Source organism: Danio rerio, chromosome 17, assembly GCF_052040795.2.
Source record: "Danio rerio strain M-AB ecotype USA chromosome 17, GRCz13ab, whole genome shotgun sequence".
Classification (NCBI taxonomy): domain Eukaryota; kingdom Metazoa; phylum Chordata; class Actinopteri; order Cypriniformes; family Danionidae; genus Danio; species Danio rerio.
Window position 1 is genome coordinate 25,288,056 of NC_141037.1, and position 22,051 is coordinate 25,310,106.

The window sequence follows — 22,051 nt, forward strand, 5'->3', positions numbered from 1 at the left end:
GCGAGACCCCGCGCGACCTGAGAAGAGGAGAGATGAGCAGCAGCAGCCCTCAAAATATTAAAGCAACAAACATGTCAGCAACGCTCTGAGTGTTACATCTGCAGCTCCGCAGAGACGGATTGACTATCTGAAATGGGATTCCAGGGATGTTATTCTAGGAAAAAAGCTCTGGAGAAACTGTAGCCTGATTTCAGGAAGAAACAGATGAAGTCGGTGAACTCAAGTAAGTCTTTCTTTTTATCTTCTTATCCTGTAGTTTTTCATCTCAGAATGTTAACCCGCATCAACATGATACATAATAACATTAACTAATTTACATATGAATCCTTCTAGAAAAAGTAAAACTATATTTACATAGCTTTAGTAAGTATGTGTACGTTCCTGATCGGTATTTCCTATAGCCTTTGAAATTCTGTTGAAGTGTACAGTGCGGTTTTTACCTTACACTGTTTTAGATAATCCGTATTTTGATATTTTTACCCATTTTCTTATATTTGTGTGTTTTTATACACCAATTCATACAGTAATATTTTAAGAAAGTTTTCGATGATCGTTAAAAATACAGTGTATTATAATTATTATCTCACAAATAGGGCTTTGACATCATTCATCTGAAACGTTTCGACTGATTTTGCATGCTTTCTTTTTTTTCACAACCAAAAAATCTTTGATTATTGCTTATGATTGTAGTCATGCATTAATATCTTTATATTTGACTGCTACGTAAACAACATTTATCCTCTGGACAGAGGCCAAACTTGGACAATGTCTGGAACAGATAAAACCCTAAATTCAGAGAAGAGTTTCAGAGTGGTCGTCCGTCTGTGTGCCCGTGAAAACACACACTCACACACAGGTCTTACACACTCACCTATGCATATGTAATGTATACCGCAGATTGGATTTTATACTTACTTAAACTTATCCAGATATATACATAATTTTATGATACATGAAATCATAACAAAGCTTAACCCAAACTTCTCAATTCCTCAGTGAACAGAGCAGAGCATTGTGTCTGCACTGATGAACCCAGAGCCTCCATCAAAGTGACACATCTCAACAGATTAGTTGTTGACACTGGAAGGGTGAGTGTAGAATCAAAGATATCATTTAATTACATTCTTCATCCCCTTATACTCAGTAATAAACTCAAGTGAATGTGTTTGCACGATACTGTTTTTTTCCTACATTGTTATCATTTTCCAGAGTCACAAGCGTCACATTTTAGATTTTGATGATGTCTTAAATGAGGAGGCGTCTCAGAGAGATGTTTACGAGTCAACAACAAAGGTTTTTCTTATTATATATATAATATTCCTAGTTCTGTAATGTTTGGTTTGTAAATTGAGATGATATACATTCATTCCCTCTCTCTTTCTGCTCCAGTCTCTGGTGGAGTATCTAATGCAGGGTTATAATGGCTGTGTAATTGTCTTTGGCTCTCCGGGCAGTGGTAAAACTCACACCATGCAGGGATGCAGCGTTTCAGCCAAGCACAGAGGAATCATCAGTCGCGCTGCTGAGGACATCTTCAACTGTATCAAACTCTCGGACTGTTGCTGCTTAAGAAATCGCTTTCACATCACAATCCTTTTTCTACTCTCTAGTGTTTTGTATGCTCTCCTAAACACACAAAACTGATTCTTAAAAAGCCCTTAACTTGAATAAACCAGCCCCCAACACATCTCACTGCAAAATCAGAGTGTCATTCTACCACATCTTCAATGAGAAGATTTATGACCTGTTGGTAAGTAACATTTCTGTCACTGTGAAACTGTATCTACAAACTACTATTTAAAGTTTGGAGCCAGCAAGAATTTCTATTTTTCTGAATGAAGACTAAGATAGCAATATGGTATCACTTTGGTTTGATGGTCCCTTTAACGCATTTTTGTTGATTTTAAGTTACATTATATACATGACAACTGATTCTCCTTAGATTATAAGTAGACTGTTAGGTTGGGGTTAGGGTTAGTGTAAATTGACATGTACTTGCAAAGTTTCTGGTAGTCAGTGTAATGTCCAGTCAGTTAGTCCAATGATCGTGTCTACTAGTGGATGAAGGTTTACTGTGTGTTCGGTCTTTCCAGTGCACAATGTTGTTTTATTGTTAAATGTAGAAGTTTAACTCATATCTGACTCCAGTTTTAGTATGAGGTTGTTTAGAATATCAATATATTTATTCTTGTTTTATCTGACTCTAATCATAAAGCATTGAGAATCTTACTATAATAATTAATTTAGATATGGTTGAAGTCAGAATTATTTTTCTCCAATTTCTGTTTAACGGAAGGAAGATTTTTTTCAAGAAATTTCTAAGCATAAAAGTTTTAAGAACTCATTTCTAATAACTGATTTATTTAATCTTTGCCATGATGGCATGATATTTTACTTGATATTTTTCAAGACTTTTCTATACAGCTTAAAGTGACATTTAAAGGCTTAACGAGGTTAATTAGGTTAACTAGGCAGGTTGGGTTAATTAGGCAAGTTATTGTATAATGATGGTTTGTTCTGTAGACTATTGAAAAAATATATAGCTTAAAGCGGCTAATAATTTTGACCCTAAAATGTATTTTAAAAAAATTAAAAACTGCTTTTATTCTAGTCAAAATAAAAACAAATAAGACTTTCTCCAGAGGAAAATATTATCAGACATACTGTGAAAATGTCTTTGCTCTGTTAAACATCATTTGGGAAATATTTAAAAATAAAAAAAAATAAAAAGGGGCTTATAATTCTGACTTCAACTGTATATGTTTCACTATTTTATTTATCCTTCGATTGATACAGAGCATTCATACTTTGAGATGACCATTCTTTGTCTTTGTTTTTTGAGTTGAGTGAAGAGGAGTGTGGGTGAAGGAGTGTTTCCCTCGTTCTAACTCCACAGGGTTTATAGAGGCAATTGTATCTGTGTTTATACACATTGTTTGTATTGTCCATATGTGAAAGCATCAAAGTATCTGAGCTTTCTTATATCTTACAGTCAGTTAAATGTCTGTTGAAGAAGCAGTATCAGCAGATATTAAGCAGACAGTCTACTAATACCCAAATGAGAAGTAATTGGCATGTAATGGCAATACAACTTTAAGTCAACATAATGTGCAATAGGGACCATCAAAATAAAGTCTTACTAGTTACTTCTCTTGGAAATTTACAGTTAAAACAGAAATATTATGAAGCACTGTTTTTCTCAGCTGTTCTCTTTTTTTATTATATTTTAAAATGTAAGTTATTACTTTGGTGGAAACCCAAATGTTCCATTACAATAGAAATCATACAGTCGAAGTAAAAAAACATCAATATTGCCCTTTGGTAGATGCTATAGTTATTGGGTTACACTTTAGTTTGATGACAATATTCACAGTATATTGCTCAATAAAGCTTCCCACTTAATAATTAGATAGTTGATGTGGAGGTAGTAATTATTAATGCAGAATATGGTCATACATTCATTCCTTGACTTAGGCTTAATCCCCTTATTCATCAGGGGTTGCCACTGCGGAATTGTTTTACACAAGCACACATAAACTACACTCAATTTTTAGTTCATCCGATTCACCTATACCACAAGTCTTTGGATTGTGGGGGCAACCGGAGAACCCAGAGAAAACCCACGCGAACACGTGCAGAACATGCAGACTCCACACCGAAATGTCTCTTGGCCTAGGACTCGACTCAGCGACCTTCTTGCTGTGAGGCGACAGTGCTAACCACCGCTATGGTCATGCAGAATAAGGCATTTAAATGTGCTTTAGAAGTGCTTATAATCAGCTTATCCAGGGCAAAATGCAAGCTGAAACTGAGTAAAATCAGTAAAACTTGATAATTATACCATGTAAAAAAGTGTTACCTATTTATTTTTCTAGATATTTATCTAGTTCTTGTTAATGTCTTAAAGGCATAGTTTATCTATAAATAAACGAGTTCACCATTTACTCTCCCTGAAGTGATTTCAAACTTTTATGAGTTTTTTTTTTCTGCTGAACACAAAAGAAGATTTACTGAAGAATGTTGGAAACCTGTAACCATTGATTTTCATAATAGGAAAAACAAATACTGGAAGTCAGCGGTTACCAGTTTCCAAAATATCTTCCTTTGTGTTCAATAGAAGAAAGAAACAAACAAGTTCATAAAAAGTAAAGGTTGAGTAAATGGTGACAGAAGGAAAGTGTTCAGAAGCAATTTTGTCTGTCTTTCATCAGGATCCAAAGGGCAGTGAGGTGATCTGGGTGCGAGACTGTGAGGAGGTTGTGCGTCTTGATGGATTAACAGAGGTGGATGTCAGCTCAGCCCACAATCTGCTACAGGTGCATCGCAGAGGCTCCGCCCTCAGGCACACAGGTGAGAGACTGCTCAGTAAAGTTTGATAATCAGACTGATCTAAGCATGCTTTAACACAGTGGTTCTTAACCATGTTCCTAGAGGGCCACCAACACTGCATGTTTTGGATGTCTTCTTTGTCTACCACACCCATTGCAGATCTTTCAGTCTCTCGTAATGAGCTGCTGATCTGAATCAGGTGATTTTGGTTAAGGAGACATGGCAAATGTGCAGAGCTATTGGTCCTTCAGGAACGTGGTTGAGAAACACTGCTTTCATAAACGGTTTGTCATACATTTCTAACTTTCTGCAGGGATCTCAAAGGGAGATTTTCCAAACAGGACCCACATGGTATTCAACATTGTGGTCATTAACACTATGATTCAAGCCCCTGGTAGGTGTTTTCATAATTGCTAAACAGGAATATCTGTGTAGAATTTCCCAGAATTATTTTTTGTGATGTTTGCTATGCTTTTTAAATAAAAGCTTGATTTGCCCTCTGAATTAAAAAGGTAATTGCGACTTTTTACCCCACAACTTTTTACCTTTATCTTTTTCTTACAATTTTGAATAAATTTTGATTTGTTTAATACTAAAAATGCTAAATATAAACCCGCAAATCCATGTCAAACCGTCTGAATTGTGAGATATGAACCTGCAATTCTGAAGATTATATCTCGCATTTTATTTTTTTTTACCTGAAATTAAAGAAAAGACTAGAAAAGTAGAATTTGCCGCCAATTGCAAAAAAAATTTGTTTTTTTTGCAAATATGAGCACATATCCTACAATTCTGTCATGTTTTTTTTATTTAGTTTTTCAGAATTCAGAAGGAGTTGCATACACAGGACTGAGTAAAACATAAACAGTATACAGTATTTAAGGGAAAAAAGAAAAGTAAAAAAAGAAAAAAACAGCACTGTGGTCTTATTTAAAACAATAGTGAAACACCGTAGTGTGCACAGTTAATGATAAACAGTAGATTTATAATCAATTTCAAGACAGGTCAAAAAAATTTCTTACAGCTTCTGAAATTACTTAGATTATGATTAGATTAGATTAATGCTAATACTAATAAAATCAATAATGACTGGAGTAATATTTTTATTTGAAGTTATAAATAAATATTTAATAAATAAGTATTTCACAATTTATTATTATTTTTACATTTTAATAAATGCTGTCTTGATGAACAGAATAATTTTCTTAAAAAAAAACAAAGCATGAAAAAAAATCATAATAAATAATAAAATATAAATAATAATTCTTTTGACTGGTAGTGTATGTCCAATCTTTTCCATAATTATGATTTCTCTAATCAGGATTATCCAGTGTCTGACATGAGGGGGTTCTGTCCAAATTTATTAATAATTAATTTTACCTCCGGCTCATTCTGAAAACGTAGCCCTATATACATTTCTGGAGATTGTGAAAATCTTAAGCAGAAGTACGTATGGCTGCATTTCATTTTTTAAATGAAAGCTATGGGGCAGTTTGATGTCATTCCTTTTCGTGCTTACCAACTGAGTGCTTACCTCCGTATGGACTGCTTTCTGGCTGTGGCCAGTTTCTCCAGTTAGCTCACCATGTACGTTGGTGGACTTGAGATGCAGAGAAGAGTTGACCATGACGGCAGGGCTTAAGTCAGGTAACGAACTGTTCTAGAAGTGGGTGGGAGGGTCAATCGGTGCTTTTTAAAATACGATTGGTTGGGTTTATGGAAAGGGGTGGGTGGGTCAGTCGATCGGTTAGTCAAAGAGTTAGTCAAAAGAGTCAAAGAGTCAGTCGACAGCAGCACAAATGGCATTCGCTAGAGGAATTTGAGATCTCAAAAAGCATACACAGCGGTCTCTGGTGGATTAGCGAAAACAAAACTTCCTGAGACGTATTTGGTGGTCTCCAGAAATCTGTATAGAGGTATGTTTTCAGAATGAGCCTGGATTGATTAATTTCCTCCCCAGCATCAGCAAAGGCTTAAAGGGTCACGAAACACCAAAACACATTTTTTGAGCTGTTGACAGTCGTTTATATGTCCCACACTGCTAAAAACCCTATTAGGACACATATATTTCACTAAAACGTTAAAATTGGTTGTTTTTGCATTGAGCAAATTCGTACTTCCGGTCTGAAATGAATTTTTGAAGCTGCGTCACGGCCATGAGATCTTAGCATATATTCCAGCGTGTGGAATGGACGTCTGTACCTGGGAGTGCCTTTTTACGTCTCTGAGTGTGTTGCATTCATTCATGAGTATGACTTTGTTCAAATCAATCAGCGCGCTTTATTGTGTATGCGGTGCAACTTCATTAATATGCATGATAGTTACAGTGTTCAGACGGCAGAGAGACGCCACGTTGTGTTGCCAAGCGGGAGAACTAGAATTGTTTGGAGATACGGGTCGTCAGTGTTGCTTTTATAATTTGCTACAGTGAAGGTTTTGTTTTCATTTTCCCTCTGAGAGCACAGCTGGACTCACGTGTGGATTACAGTGCATGCAACGTGCCATAAAAATACGTGTCTAAGGAACATTGTTTTACCCGAAAGCTTTTGTCATCTGGAAATGGTGAAATCTGGATTTGCCGCTCGTCTCCTTTTAATAAAGACACAAATCCAGTTTGTGTGGATTGTCCTGTCTCTACAGATTTGGTAAGTGAGCGACTAGTGGTCTTCGTTTGTTTATTCAGAGGCAAAGTTAGTTTGTATGGTCAGCAGAGCTCTTTCAGCATTTAAAGACGGACCTTAGGGTGCTTGGTGCGGTTCGCTTTGACACGGCAAAGTTTCTAAACGGACCAAAAGAGCTAAAACAAGTCACGTGTGAGTAAACTCTCCTTACATTGGTCAGTTTTACAGTTTTTTCTGCAGAGTCCCGCTCAGATGACAGAAGAGGTGGTGGTTTGGTGTTGTGTTTGACAGGGTGTGTGCGACGTGTCTGAAGAGCGAGGACGGATGCGGTGGGGAGGGGTAAGAAAGGGTGTGCGAAATATTTGAGGACCGAGAGGGAGACGCGTGATTTCTCAGAGATTATCACTCATTTGCGGGCATCCGGGAGACTCTGTGCATTTGCGGGAGACTCACGAAACTTCCTGGAGACTTGGGATGTCTGGAATAACCTCCCGCCCTACTCATAATTCTCTCTTCATACAGCCGTATGCCTATTATATATCCATAAAACACTGATATAACCGGGCTCGGATCGTATTGCTTTCTCACTACAATCGATCTGCTCCAGAGTTCGTTTCAATCGAGCCGAGACCACCTCATTCAAGCGATCTTGGAGCGATTGTTTTGGCGCAGATCCAATCGCGATAGTTGGTTTCACATATGCCAAACGAACTGCGCTAACTGGGCAAACAAAACAGGTTGCGAAACACAAGTCTAGGTGTGAAAGCACCCTTAGTCAAATGATTTCTAAGTTAATAAAGTTTACCTTACGTTAACATCACTACAATATTATGGACTGAAAAATCCGCTGTAAATTCGCTTTCGTATGTCATGAGGGGCATGAAAGAAATTGCTGAATGAAAGAGCCAAAACTGCAGTTAAAGTCCACTATTTAACAATTTGGCAAGTAATTCGATTACTGATGTCCATGTAAACACAGTCACTTGTCTTTCTCCTCTGCATCTTTGTGCTTGTTTTGCCTGTGTGAAAATCAAATCCGAATTGACACTCCCATTTTTATGCAAATTTTAACGGACCATGCCTTTTTTTCCTCTTCCAACACTCCCCCCTAAGCAGAGCTGGACATGCCCACTTTGCTGACTTTTTCCAAAGTAGAGGTGTGAAAACACCCTGCTGAAACAAGGGGGTTTCATGGCCCTTTAAGATTCTGGCGGATTTAATGACCTAGAATACCCTAAACCTTGGACAATAAGTTAATGAGCTCAATAAACACTGCAAATATAGTGGAAATATAAATGTTTTTAAAATGTAAGGATCAGCTAGTATCCATACTTTTTTTTTTAATGTTTCAAGAGTTCACACTTAGCTGAAGATTGATAATAAAACTTGTCTGGCATGCTGTGCTGGGAGAGAGCCCTAAGCTCATAGGATCCTCGAGCTCTGGGCTCCCTCCAGATAGCAGGCCGAGAGAGGAGTTTGGGTTTGATGGCTAAAGAGAGATGTACGGCTTACTAAGAGTTCAATATCAGAATGTTCTAAATAAGTGGTGGGCAGAACTCCTAGTAAGCACATTAATGGGGAGGCTGTAACCTTCTGTTTATGTATTATGGAAAGTTATATATCATATATATCATAAACACCAATCCAAAAATTAGCAATCATAGGACATTCTCAAAGACAGTGAAATAATGTGCCGAATGTGGGTTTTTATCATGCAATTCTCTTTTGAAAAAGTCAAAATTGTTATATATAAAAATTTGGAATTGTGTGACAAAAGGCTCACATTCATTATCATTGTTTACATTTTTAATTTAGTGGCGTTAACAGGCTTCCATATTGTCATCATACTACACTTGTAAAGTAAATTCCTCATTGTATACATAGATGTTAAAGTTATAAGTTACAATGATGTTCTGTAACTTGTTTTTAATGAGTAATTCAGTCCATTTGTAGGTCAGTAACTCCCCTCAGTCAAACCCCTACACATAATTCAGCTCTAGGAACCTCTGCCTGCGGTCTGATTGTTATTGTAGAGAGATATGAACATACCAGAGCCTCCCACAGGGTCTCCCAGTGCCCCCCTGCAGCGGTGTGTTGCAAGCCCACAGTGTTGAAGTGTAATTATATTCTATTAATACAAATCTGATTAACCACCTCCCTTTGTGTGTGTTTTTGTTGAATGGTTGCAGAGGGAGTTTTGACAGCCAGCAAGCTCACTCTGGTAAGATGATAGCATCGGAGACTCCTTTCACCATTACTGAAATATTAGGTACTCTCTGCATGAAATACACATTCTCAGCATACTTGTGGTAAGCAGCATATTTGTCTGTGAATTAATAAATATTTATGGGACTTATATGAGTGTTGTTCTTGTTTTTAGGTGGATCTGGCAAGCTCAGGAAAAGTAAGTTGAGGTGCTAATCTGAATTGAGCGAGAGCATTTCATTGACCTATTGATTGTTTTATAATGATTGTATAATTTTATTTTATGTGATTGGGCAGCACGGTGGGTCAGTGGTTTGCACTGTCACCTTCCAGCAAGAAGGTCGTCGGTTAGAGTCCCAGCTGAGTCAGTTGGCATTTCTGTGTGGAGTTTGCATGTTCTCCCCTTGTTCACGTGGGGTTCCTCCAGGTGCTTCAGTTTTCCCCCACAGTCCAAAGACATATGCTATAGGTGAATTGGATGAACTAAATTGACTTTCAAGAGTTCACACTTAGCTGATGGCTGATTATAAAATGAGTTTGGCATGCTGTCCCAGGAGAGAGCCCTGAACTCATAAGATCCGTGATCTTTTGCAGGGTGAGAGGGGAGTTTGAGCTCAGGTGGGTCTCGAACTCCCCCTTATTGCTGTATAGAGATAAACTATTGGTTAAGAGCTTGACTATAGTGTCGATTTGGATTGGTCTATTAACCTATGGCACTTGTTTTTTGGACTGTGGGAGGAAACCGGAAAACCCAGGGGAAACCCACACGAGCACAGGGAGAACTTCTAAACTCCACACAATAATATCGACTGGCCAATTGAACCAGTGATGCTTTTGCTGTGAGGCAACAGTGCTAGCCACTTGGTTTGCCATTCTGCCCTATTGAAGAAAAAAGAGGTGGAGTATGAGTGGAAGGGGGGATTCTTCACAGTAAAGGTAATTGAAGTGACTCTGGTTAATTATAGTGAGTTTAGGAATCATCTAATTGGTAAGTCATGTAATAGCTAATGCGGGACCAGCCTTGATCAATTATAAGCATCTCCTCTCAAAATTAGTTTATAAATAAACTTCATGTAGTGTGTAAATATAAGAGTGTTTAGGTGTTTCTCAGTATTGGCTTAAATATGCCAAAACATATGCCAGAATAGTTGGCGGTTCATTCCGACCCCTGATAAAAAAGGGACTAAGCCGGAGGAAAATTTAATGAATGATATGTGATTTTGGAATAAAAAAGCATGTCATTGAAAACATCAACAGGTCACTATCTTTATAAATGAATTGATTCAAAACATTGATTCATTCAGAAACTTAAAACCAAGCAACTGCATGTACTGTACAAGCATGGCTTGAAATCATTCAAAAACTACTTTGCAGATAAACTCAAAGAAACTACTACTATATTGTAGATATATTAGTATTTACAATATAGTAAATACCGTGTGTGTGTGTGTGTGCGTGCTTGCGTGTGTGCGTGAATTATAAGGAAAATATTCTCGAACTTGCAAGAAATTTTTAGTTGTATATTTCTACATTATGTCTTATAATTTCAAATAAATGACAAAACAAAACAAAAAGTTGTACATTTAGTATGGCAAGATAAAAACTCAAAAATCAGACAGTTTTATATCTTACAATTTTTTTCCTCTGAATATTAAAGGTGCAGTATGTAAGTTTTGAACCCAGTGGTTGAACTAGGTATTGCATTTCTGGATCAAAATAAATGCAAGTTCAGGTTGCCAGATTGAGGACCAAAAGGAGCGAATCTAACTTGAATCTAAACTCAACCTAAAAGCTGATTTAAACCGTGCTCTATATAAAAGCAACAGCACACGATAGAAGGAATATTTTCTATATTAAATGGAGTATATTACGTTTTTGTTCTAACCAACACCAATTTATACATCAGAAACGGCTTCTATTTCTCGCAGTTAAACTGAATAACAGAAGACAGACATGATCACCTTAGGTACACCCCATGTGCTTTACTCAGTATTAAATGCTAATAATGTGAGTTTAAATGCCATTTTACATGAAATTTATTCCGCATGTTAATTTATTAATGTTAAAGAGGTTTATTATGTATTAATTATATTCTAAACCTTACCATTTCGTGAGTGAGTGCATTGTTCTGTGCTTCTAAATGGCTGTATTTAAATTTCTGTCGTGTTTCGTCTGGTGCAAACAGCCAAATTGCTTATCACTGCAAACCTCATCACCCAGCGTGTTGTTAGGACACGGGGTTACAATGTAACCTGCTCACCTAATGTTTACGCCCGTAATATTTACACTATTTGCTAATTAATAACCTCATGTGGAACTCTGACTCTGCATCTCATTTCAGAGTCTGCTACTGTCCACCGGAGGTTGCATTTCAGTCATGAGCGCACGCTTTGAGAGCCTTTCTGAATGAATGAATGAAATACGCTGGAATATAATTGGCTAAACTGGCATTGGGTGAGTTAAAAGAACCAAAACAAAGACAGACGTTCTGGCATAGAAAACACCTTTTCAAAGCAGAAAATCTGACTGCTGCATTGCTTTTTAGATAAACAAGAATGTTCACTTGGCATGTTTATTAAATATCTGCAAACATATTGTGGTATTTTTGTGCTTTAGAAGAGTGAAAAACTTACATACAGCACCTTTAAGAAAAAATGATATTGCAAGTAAAATAAAGCAAATAAAAAGTCATAATTAGCTGTTCTACTTTTTATGCTCTGAAAACTTCAATTAACACTTAATGGGAAAACAATTTTCTTAGCTGTGCTGTTTTACCAAATATCAGAAACTCTTAGATATTTATCAGTTTTATATGACAAATACCAGTTTCGGTTCTATTGTTCACTTTCTTTCTTTTTCACCCACTGCTTCATCAGTGTCGTGCTTCTGTGGTTTCTGACATGAAGAGAACTTTCAATGCCACAAATGAAAACCTGCAAGAGACCAAGATGCTGAAACGCTCCCTCACCATATTCGGAAATGTTAGTAAAACCTCAAACATGTCAGCACACACTCACAAAAAAGCACGTACTATCCTATTATCGATGTTGTCCCGGTCAGACAGAGGGCATTTTTGAAGAACAGTCATTGTTTTGAGTATCCCAAGACGTACTCTAGTGATTATTTATCAGTGTAAGGACCGTATCTTAATCATATCAATGTGTTGGCTGCATATGCAGGAAATTAGACCCAGGAAATGATCTGTAGGGTTACATAGCTTTCCATTTAGGGAAGGGGGACTTGTCATGTCATATCTAACACAGAGAAAATTATTTCTGCAGAATACTGGCCTTTTTGTTTGCTTATTTACATTTAGATAATGCCGAGACCTCTTCTTCCTTGCTTTGAAATTTCTCACTGCCAAAAAATTCTGTCATTTTAGATACAAATCCAATAAAATGATTTTGGTATACCTAATCTAGTAGAAAATGTGCAGTAATTAAATGCATTACAATAAAAAAATGAAAAACCTATTATGTTTTTAGGTGATTTTTGCCCTCGGTTCTGCAGGATCCCAGCATGTCCCATACAGAGAATCAAAGTTGACCCGAGCACTTAGGGACTGGTGAGTATCATCAACATACTGTAGCTTTTCTTCAACATTCATGTAATTTTCCAACTGTTTCTGAGTTTGACTTTTATTTCGGTGCCTTAGTTTAGGAGGGAACTGTCGGACATGTTTAGTGGTCACAGTGTCATCTCAGTCATCGTCAGTATCTGAAACTCTCAGCTCTCTTCAGTTTGCCTCCAGAGCCATGGCTGTTCCTTCACGACCCTTATTCCTATCTCAGTTACATTACACACCAGAACAGGTATTCACCCTCTCCCTAAAACATTTACACATACTTTTGAATATTTAGTACATTACACTTGAACAAATCTTTAGAGGTACAGTGGAGATCAAAATTAGAGCACAATTTATGAGCGCTTGATTGTTTTCAGAACCAGTGTAATCTCAATCTTTCAAAATATGAAGGAATTTTAGTAAAACAGTGTTTAACAAATAACCAAGGCACATATTTAATTAGAAAACAGAATGTCTACTGCACAAAGAAAGATTAAAAATATCATTTCTGACCGTTACGGCTCTTGATAATGAGTAGTGTTCTGGTTTTTGCTAACTAGTCTTTCACAAACATTACTAGTGTCTCACAGCACATCACACTCACACACTCACACTAGTCTCACACTGCTCTCCTGTGATCTTGATTCTTCATTTTCAATCAGGTTTAGGACTTTGGGCTGCCATTTCATTATTTTAGAGTTTTCAGTGTTAAAGAACTTGCTTTACCAATTTGGCTGTAAGATGCCTCCTTGTCCTGCATAAAAAGTATGCTGATTGGGCAAATGAACTCAGGGGAGCAACCACGTTACTAAAGGAGCTTCTGAAAAACATTTGCATTCTCACTGCCTTGAAGCTTTATAAGAAGCCAAAAACTCATAATGCAGAAATGGACACTAAACCTTGACACTTTTGTTTATGTTTTTCATAAATGACCAGGCTTTTTGAAGCACTAGAACGAGTTAGTCACATTGTTAAGTAGCAATTCTAGAAATATTTTAGATATTACAATCAATAACTTGGGAGGAATATGAAGGTGTACTCAAATATCTCATTTAAGTTTTTCACTGTGATTTAGATTAGAATATATATGAAATATGAAATATGTTTTTTTTTAACTTTCTCATTTTCATGTAAGTTTAAATAAAAGTGTAACAAGTAACCTTGAAATTTAAGAAATTGGTTTGTTAAAGTAGGTTGTTAATCTCTACAGTATACTCCTACTGTTACGGTTGGTTGCAAGAAAGCAGACCCAATTGTAGCAATAAACAAAACAAAGATGTTTATTGACAGAATTAAGCACAAGTAGACAGACGAAGGGATGACAAAGTCCAAACAGTAAGGGGCAACAACACAGGGGAGCCAGTAGTAAGGACAAAATGGCCCCAAAATGGCCCCTAAGGAAAATTAGGACACAGGGTAGCAAACAGGCAGCAATAATTTTACAATAAAACTAAATCTAAAAAAGAAAATAGGAAATCAAATATATATCATAGTAGAAAAATAAATCTAGGTTGACTTGGGCAAAACAGAAACAGAAAAAAAGACTTCTATAATCTTAAAGAGAGAAATAAAACCAATACTAATACTAGACTGGGATTGACAGAAAAATGGAACAAAATGGTTATAAGGATAAAAGCAAGACAAAAATTAGAACTCAAAATTAAGTAAACATCAGGAACAAACAAAACAAAGTAGTAACTACAAACAAACAATAAATAAACAAGAAAACTAGAAAAACAGGCAAAGACAAAACACTACGTGAGGATACAAGGCTAGGATACAAAATAAGCAAAGACAAGTTCACATGGAGAAAACCAGCAAAGAAATGAGAATGCACAGCACAGTATATAGAACAAAGCACACAAGAGACAGGTGAAAACAATCAGGAGAACAAGGTCTAAATAAGAGGCCAGGGTAACTAAAAACAAGGACGTAAGACATGTAAACAAGCACGGGACAAACAGGGAAACATTAGATACCGACAGGACAGACTAGACTGTCAGGTTAGGATCATGACACCTATAATTCATCTCATGAAAAACATAACAATACGCAATTATCCAATAATAAACATCCCATTTTCCTATGGTCATAAGCATTATGTATTAAGTGATTATGTAAAACACTTTACATTTACACATCACACAATTCCGGTAAAACCTTACACACACAAATTTACTGTTTTCTAAAATCATCTAATTTTATAACTCAAGTAATCTCCTGAAACATATTGTAGGTATGCGCATATCTAAACGGCAAGAAGGACATTAATCATCTGAACAGACAGCAGATTTTACCACCGGTTGGATTTGACAGAAGGGTGAGATTTAAACACACACACACACACACAAAGCACATACTCCCATAGACATAATTTATAGGTTCACTTTAAACCCTGAATGTGTCCGTATGTCAAGTGCCCTTTTGCAGCTGAGCGAGTCGTAAAAATGAAAGAGGCAACTTTATGTGCTCGTCAGTTTCACTCCTCATTTGAATAGTTTTGCCTCTTGTGGCCTGTTTCTAAAGTTACAGTATAGTGAGAGAGAACAGTAACAGGAATGAAGAAGACCAGAAGAAGACACAGTTTATCTGAATTTATAATATCCACATCCAGACCTAGTGTAAATTATAACTGGGATACACATACAGTGCCATGGAACAAAAACTGGGTCAAACAGGTCAAATTCTATTAGAAACAACATATAAAAGTTTTCAAAATACTTAAAAGATATAAAATAGGACTCCACACTGTGACAAACTGTAAACAGTACATTGATTTGATATTTTGAAAAAAAATTTTTTTTTTTGCTCAATAACAGAATTTGTACCAAACAACACATAGTACTTAGCAATCAAATAATTCCTTACAGAAATCTGATCCGATGCCAATATTTGCAAAATACATATTTCATATACAATTTTTTGATTTCACAAATACATTCACCGGTCACTTTATTAGGTACACCTTACTAGCACCAGGTTGGACCTCCTTTTGGTTCAGAACTGCCTTAATCCTTCGTTGCACAGATACAACAAGATACTGGAAATATTTTTCAGAGATTTTGGTCCATATTCTGGACATGATAGCATCACACAGTTGTTGCAGATTTGTCGGCTGCACATCCATGATGTGAATCTGTCGTTCTACCACATTCCAAAGGCACTCTATCGGATTGAGAGCTGGTGACTGTGGAGGCCATTTGAATAGAGTGAACTCATTGTTATGTTTAAGAGACCAGTCTGAGATGATTCACGTTTTATGACATGGTGCATTATCATGCTAGAAGTAGCCATCAGAAGATGGGTACAATGTGGTCATAAAGGGATGGACATGGTTAGCGACAATACTCAGGTAGGCTGTGGCATTGACACAATGCATAATTGGTACTAATGGGCCCAAAGTGTGCCAAGAAAATATCCCCCACACCATTACACCATCACCACCAGCCTGAATTGTTGATACAAGGCAGGACTGATTCATGCTTTCATGTTGTTGATGCCAAATTCTGACCATCTGAATGTGGCAGCAGAAACCTAGACTCATCAGACCAGGCAACATTTTTACAATCTTCTATTGTCCAACCTTTATAAGCCTCTGTGTATTATAGCCTACGTTTCCTGTTCTTAGCTGACAATAGTGTTTGAACGTGTTGTGCGTTTAGAGATGCTCTTTTGCGTTTCCTTTGAGTGAACGAGCAGTTGAATAGGTTACTAAAGTGGCTGGTGATTGTATAAAATATATGTAATTTATTCAACATAAATTTCTAAATATTGCAAAAAAGGCCAAAAATAAATAAATAAATAAATAAAATTTAAAACACTAGAATTACAAGTACTATATGTACAAATATGTTTAAATATATTAGCTGTATTTTTATATATGCCCATATATACTATTTCCATTGTTTTCCATGGCGTGCCATCTCCAGCTAAACCCGTATCAGTTTTTACTAATTGCCATAAAGCAGAGGTATCCAAACTCTGTCCTAGAGGGCTGGTGTATTGCATATTTTAGTTCCAACTTCAGTTAACACACCCGAACCAGCTAATCAAGCTCTTTCTAGGTATACTCAAATCTTCCAGTGTGCTAAAGGAAGTTGAAGTAAACTATTCAGGACACCAGCCCTCCAGGACCGAGTTTGAACATCCCTGCCATAAATGAATAACTGCTTGATGCCATAATTGAGCAATCAGAATCTATTATAGTAGAAAGCTGGTTTATACTAGATTCATACTAGATTGTATTAATAAATAATGATTTTATTAAAGTCAGAGGATTTATATTAATTATTTTTACGAGCCAAGGTCCTTGTTGTCATTTTTTTTTTGTATAACTTTTTTGTATAACAAATTAGTTGTGGTTTGTGAATCAAATAAGTAAAGTGCAAACATATTCAAACAAAAATTGTATCTTTTAAAAATTTTACAAGCTTCCACACTAATTATAGATATATTTTAGTTTAATGTCATTTGGTTGTTGACTTGAAAGAATATTATAATTTTAAAAAGATCTTGTTTTTGTTATTTTTGTTATCTTTATCTTTTTGGACACAGTATGATTGTGTATCTTCATGCTTTGTGCTTCATTGTATTATTTTCAGTCACAGGCATGCTTGCTTCCAGTGCTTTTGAGTTCAGTCAGTCCCACAGAACCTAAACTCGGCTTAAGTCACTGTGCGGATGGACCGGAGCTCAAAACCTTTCTCCCCCAGCTGGAGAAACCAGGCCAAGCAGACCCACCGGGGCATAACAGACGCAGCTCTCGACCTGTAGATGAAATTAACAGAACTGATGGTAGCAAAAGCAGCATTATCGGTTTTATAATGACTTAAATCAGGAATCACTAAACTTGAAATCTGAACCTCTCTACAGGTAGAATGACCCGCTCACTGTCTCGTTGCCTGTCTAGTGCAGTTCTCCATGATACTGGAGGGAGAGACAGAACTGGAAAGACACTAGAGTTTTCATCTGCACAGCGGCGGTCTGTTGAACGTCTCTCCATATCTTCTCTTGAACCTGTGTCATCTCCAGCAGCTGTGGAGTGTCCAAACTGCACCCGCGAGCGGAAGATCAGAGAGGAATACGACAAGATCATTGTTCAGGCAACAAGAGACAAAGACTCACTTAGTCAAAAAGTAGCAGAACTGGAGGATGAGTTGAGGAAGAGAGAAACTCAGGAGAGAGAAGAGGCAATGAGCTGGGAGAAGAAACAAAGGGAGGAAGAATCCAGCAGCAGTACATCTGAGGATCAAGGAATATTTCAGACTGCTGAGGTAAAACACATCAGAGCATCTAATCCATGTCATTTTGTTTCTTTAGAGGAGTCCGGCGATTTTAAATTAAACTGTAGGTTTACTTTTTAGAAAATAGGAAAATGATATTCTCTGGGGAGAGCTCAGTGGTTAGCAATGTTGCCTCACAGTAAGAAGGTTGCTGGTTCGAGTCCCCCTGTGTGGAGTTTGCATGTTCTCCCTGTTTTCATCTGGGTGCTCTGGTATCGCCCACTGTCCAAAGACATGCGCTATAGGTGAATTGAATAAACTTAATTGGTCGTAGAGTATGGGTATGTGTGAATGCGAGAGTGCATGGGTGTTTCTCAGTGCTGGGTTGCAGCTGGTTGCAATCTTTTGCGCAAAACATATGCTGGATAAGTTGGTGGTTCATTCTGCTGTGGCGACCTCTGATTAATAAAGGAACTAAGCAGAAGGAAAATTTATAAATATTCTTTAAATTATTTAAAGGTTTTTTACATTAAGAAAAAATATTTAAGGAGTTGTTAATTTTTTAAAGGAATAGTTATCCTAAAAATGAAAATTAAGAAAATAATAATAATAATAAAAAGTAAATAAAAATAATTGACTCACCTTTACTTGATTAAAAACCTATTTGAGTTTCTTGATTTCTTCTGCTTTTACAAAAGAAGATATTTTGAAGAATGGTGGTTGCTGTGACCCTATAACTTTCTAGTACTTTCTGGTACTATGGAGTTCGATGGGTGGCCGCAATGAGCATTCTTCAAATTATTCTCTTTTGTTACATGGTTTTAAAACCACATTAGGCAGAATAAATGGTGAGGGAATTTTAATTTTGGGATGAACTATCCTTTTAACTGTCCACTGGTGGGCACATTTGCCATTGTATGTTTAAAGAAACAGTACCTTTTTTTGGGAAATAGGCTCATTTTACACATGACCTAGAGTTAAACAAAGATGATCAGTTGAGTTCAACCATTTTTGAATCCATTTAGTCACTTTTTTAGCTTAGTGTAGCATAAATCATTCAAACCATGGAATCACAGCAAGAGGGTCGCTGGTTCTAGCCTCGGCTGGGTCAGTTGGCGTTTCTGTTTGGAGTTTGCATGTTCTCCTCGTGGGTTTCCTCTGCATACAGTACAGGTGAATTGGGTAGGCTTAATTGTACATAGTGTATGTGTGTAAATGAGTGTGTATGGGTGTTTCCCAGTGATTGGTTGCAGCTGGAAAGGCATCCGCTGCGCAAAACATATGCTGGATAAGTTGGCGGTTCATTCTGCTGTGGCGACCCCAGATTAATAAAGGGACCAAGACGAAAAGAAAATTAATCAATGAATATTATAATCTAATCTAATCTAATATAATATAATATAATATAATATAATATAATATAATATAATATAATATAATATAATATAATATAATATAATAAAATATAATATAATATAATATAATATAATATAATATAATATAATATAATAAAATATAACATAATATAATATATATAACCTTACTTCTGCACTGCGATTCAGAAAGTTATTGGTTCATTAAGATGAAATTTTTCATTTTACAAAAAATTTTGTGTCTTGTTTCCAGCTACAAACATTATCTTTAAATGGAAACTGATGGTGTAAGGGCATTGCGCAATCCAGAGTGTGTGTGTGACAGGAATGTCTCTGTTCGTCCCGCAGTTGTGTTTGCAAACAGAAGCAGCAGGTCTGAGAGCAGAGCTGAGCGTGTGTCATGAAAGAGAGAGAGTGCTGAACTCTGACAGGGACAGACTGAGCCGGGACGTCCAGGACCTGCTCACACAGATCAACTGCACCACAGAGACAAACAGCCAGATTGTGTCAACCCTAAACAACCAGCGGGTGCATATCACACACAGCCTGCCAACACTGAGTTTAAGCATGTTAAATAAAAAGTGCAGTTATTTGTCTGTGATTGATTGTGACATTGTTCTGCGGTTTGTATGGCAGGAGAGCTTGTTGGCTGAACTAAGGACCAGCAGAGAGGAGCTTGAGAGATTTCGAGAGAGTGTGTCTCTGACCCTCAGCCAGCTCACGACTGAAAAGGTTTCATCTGTCTGTCCTCATATTATTATTTTAAAGTATTGTTTATTTGCTAAATTGATTGATTTTGTAACTGCCATTCTATATTCTCTATTATTCATTCATAGATAATTGTTTTTTTCCTTCAGTACAAGATAAAATATTCTTAATGAAAAATTCAAATTCATCAAATTTATTTATTTATTTATTTTTAACATTGATATTTAGTCTTTACAGCAGGGGGGCCCAAACTCGATCCTGGAGGGCCAGTGTCCTGCAAAGTTTAGTTTCAACCCCAAAGGCCTTCTAGAAACATCCTTGCAGGTGTCTTGAGGCAAGTTGGAGCTAAAATCTGCAGGGCACAGACCAAGTTTGGGCACACCTGCACTAGTCTCCACTGGATAATGAAATTAGATGTGTGATGCCCTCTATTGGTTGATTACGTAAATTACAGATGATGTTTTCAATCATCAAAACAATAAAAGTGTATTTTGTTTATTTAACATGTGACACACACATGTGATTTTGCGAATAACACATTATTTTCATTTTACAGACAGAACTGATGTCACGATTAGAGGAAGCAAATAGTTCCTATGAAAAGGTATCCTACACTGCTGAACAAAACCTTTTTTTTTTGCAAATGTAAATTTTTTTCTCAGTATTTTTTAATAGGTCTCTTATGCTTACCAACCCTGCAATTATTCACAAAAGTTCAAATGAACAGCATTTATTGTAAACATTTGTATTCAGAGTGCAGCATCTTGCACTTAGGATCAATGTAATGGGCTCTATGCACAGCTAGAGTTTTAAAGCCAAAGATAAACTTGAAAGCTTAATGTGACTATTTTTAATTTTACAAGGTTGTTTTTACAACATCGATGTTGTAATGTAATTACAACACAACCAGTTAAATAGATTTCAGCATTTATTTAGTTGTTCAAGCGTAAAATGAGATGAAACGCCATTGTAACCACTAGCGTCGTCACAAGCAACAGGCTTGCGCAGAAATTCCATTGACAATACTGGGGTAAAATAAACTGTCATATTTTAAAGACCTGGTTGGGGGAAATGGGATTTAATGCAGTGTTTCTTGTCCAGTCTGAGACCCACTTCATATCATATATCTAACAGCCAGTGTAGATCACTGATTTTTAAAGAAATCAGATCTTAAAAATGACAATTGTGTAATGGAAAGACAGTTCACAGGAAGCCCTTGGGCTGCCTGGCTGAAAATTAAAAGTCTGTGTGCATATACCCTATGGGGGAGAGCAGAGCACAAAGTAACAATTTTTGGTTTTGGCCAAATGATGAACAAAGTATTGGGGTTAGACAAACCATATGTTTTTACCAACAACACATAACCGATTCCTACAAATGAGGACTGGTTGTATGATCGCCGGACCTAAGGCTTCTGTACAGTATTGCCAAAAGTGCCAGGAGTAAAAATGTTAGTACTTACCCCACCTGCGGAGCAAGTTGTAACAGACAGAGGGTTAGTTGTAACACGTGCTTTTAAAGGCAGATTTCACACAATTAATTTAAATCCAGTTTACTTCAAATAGTAAATTTAGCCTAGACGACAATAATCATAACAATATAAGATTTTTACACACATACTTTCACAGATTTTCAGATAAAAATACAAATTATTAAAATTTTTGTATAAAAATACTTTTATGCTGCAAAAATGTTTTTTCCTGTGTTTCTCGTCAAAATTTCAAACTTTTTCAGTACTTAGCAGGAAGACGTCTGCCGACACTGTGGTGACAAACCTCTGACGAATGCCATGGTTAACCCTGAGCAAATACCTTAAAACTCTGTGTTACATTTTACCCTGCATTACTTTGCGCCCCACGTTCCCCTACATCCTAGCTAGGAAACTATACATAAACAAAATATTACCCCAGTATTACTGAAAAAATATTACTGACCCCAAACTTTTAAATGGTAGTGTGCACTTGTAATTTATTTAAATAGCATACTTGTTTTCATTGAAAATAAATAAAGACAAGTATTAAAGCATGT

General features: G+C 36.6%; 1 protein-coding gene across 2 annotated transcripts in view; it reads left to right on the forward strand.

The window, feature by feature from the left end:
• Positions 1-22,051, forward strand: part of si:ch211-63b16.4 — a 24,564-nt gene continuing 2,513 nt past the window's right edge. Inside the window, exons 1-19 of one of the 2 annotated variants that reach the window (XM_087290483.1) lie at positions 1-223; positions 750-856; positions 997-1,088; positions 1,210-1,293; positions 1,390-1,540; positions 1,677-1,750; positions 4,212-4,350; positions 4,643-4,723; positions 9,140-9,171; positions 9,331-9,354; positions 12,032-12,136; positions 12,641-12,720; positions 12,811-12,967; positions 14,957-15,040; positions 17,322-17,514; positions 17,593-17,993; positions 19,664-19,843; positions 19,952-20,047; positions 20,580-20,627. In XM_087290483.1, the coding sequence (XP_087146609.1) occupies positions 766-856; positions 997-1,088; positions 1,210-1,293; positions 1,390-1,540; positions 1,677-1,750; positions 4,212-4,350; positions 4,643-4,723; positions 9,140-9,171; positions 9,331-9,354; positions 12,032-12,136; positions 12,641-12,720; positions 12,811-12,967; positions 14,957-15,040; positions 17,322-17,514; positions 17,593-17,993; positions 19,664-19,843; positions 19,952-20,047; positions 20,580-20,627 (2,112 nt within the window). In that variant the 5' untranslated portion in view covers positions 1-223; positions 750-765. Of the gene's footprint in view, positions 224-749; positions 857-996; positions 1,089-1,209; positions 1,294-1,389; positions 1,541-1,676; positions 1,751-4,211; positions 4,351-4,642; positions 4,724-9,139; positions 9,172-9,330; positions 9,355-10,656; positions 11,610-12,031; positions 12,137-12,640; positions 12,721-12,810; positions 12,968-14,956; positions 15,041-17,321; positions 17,515-17,592; positions 17,994-19,663; positions 19,844-19,951; positions 20,048-20,579; positions 20,628-22,051 lie in introns of those variants that run through there. The other variant, XM_087290484.1, reaches the window with a different exon arrangement.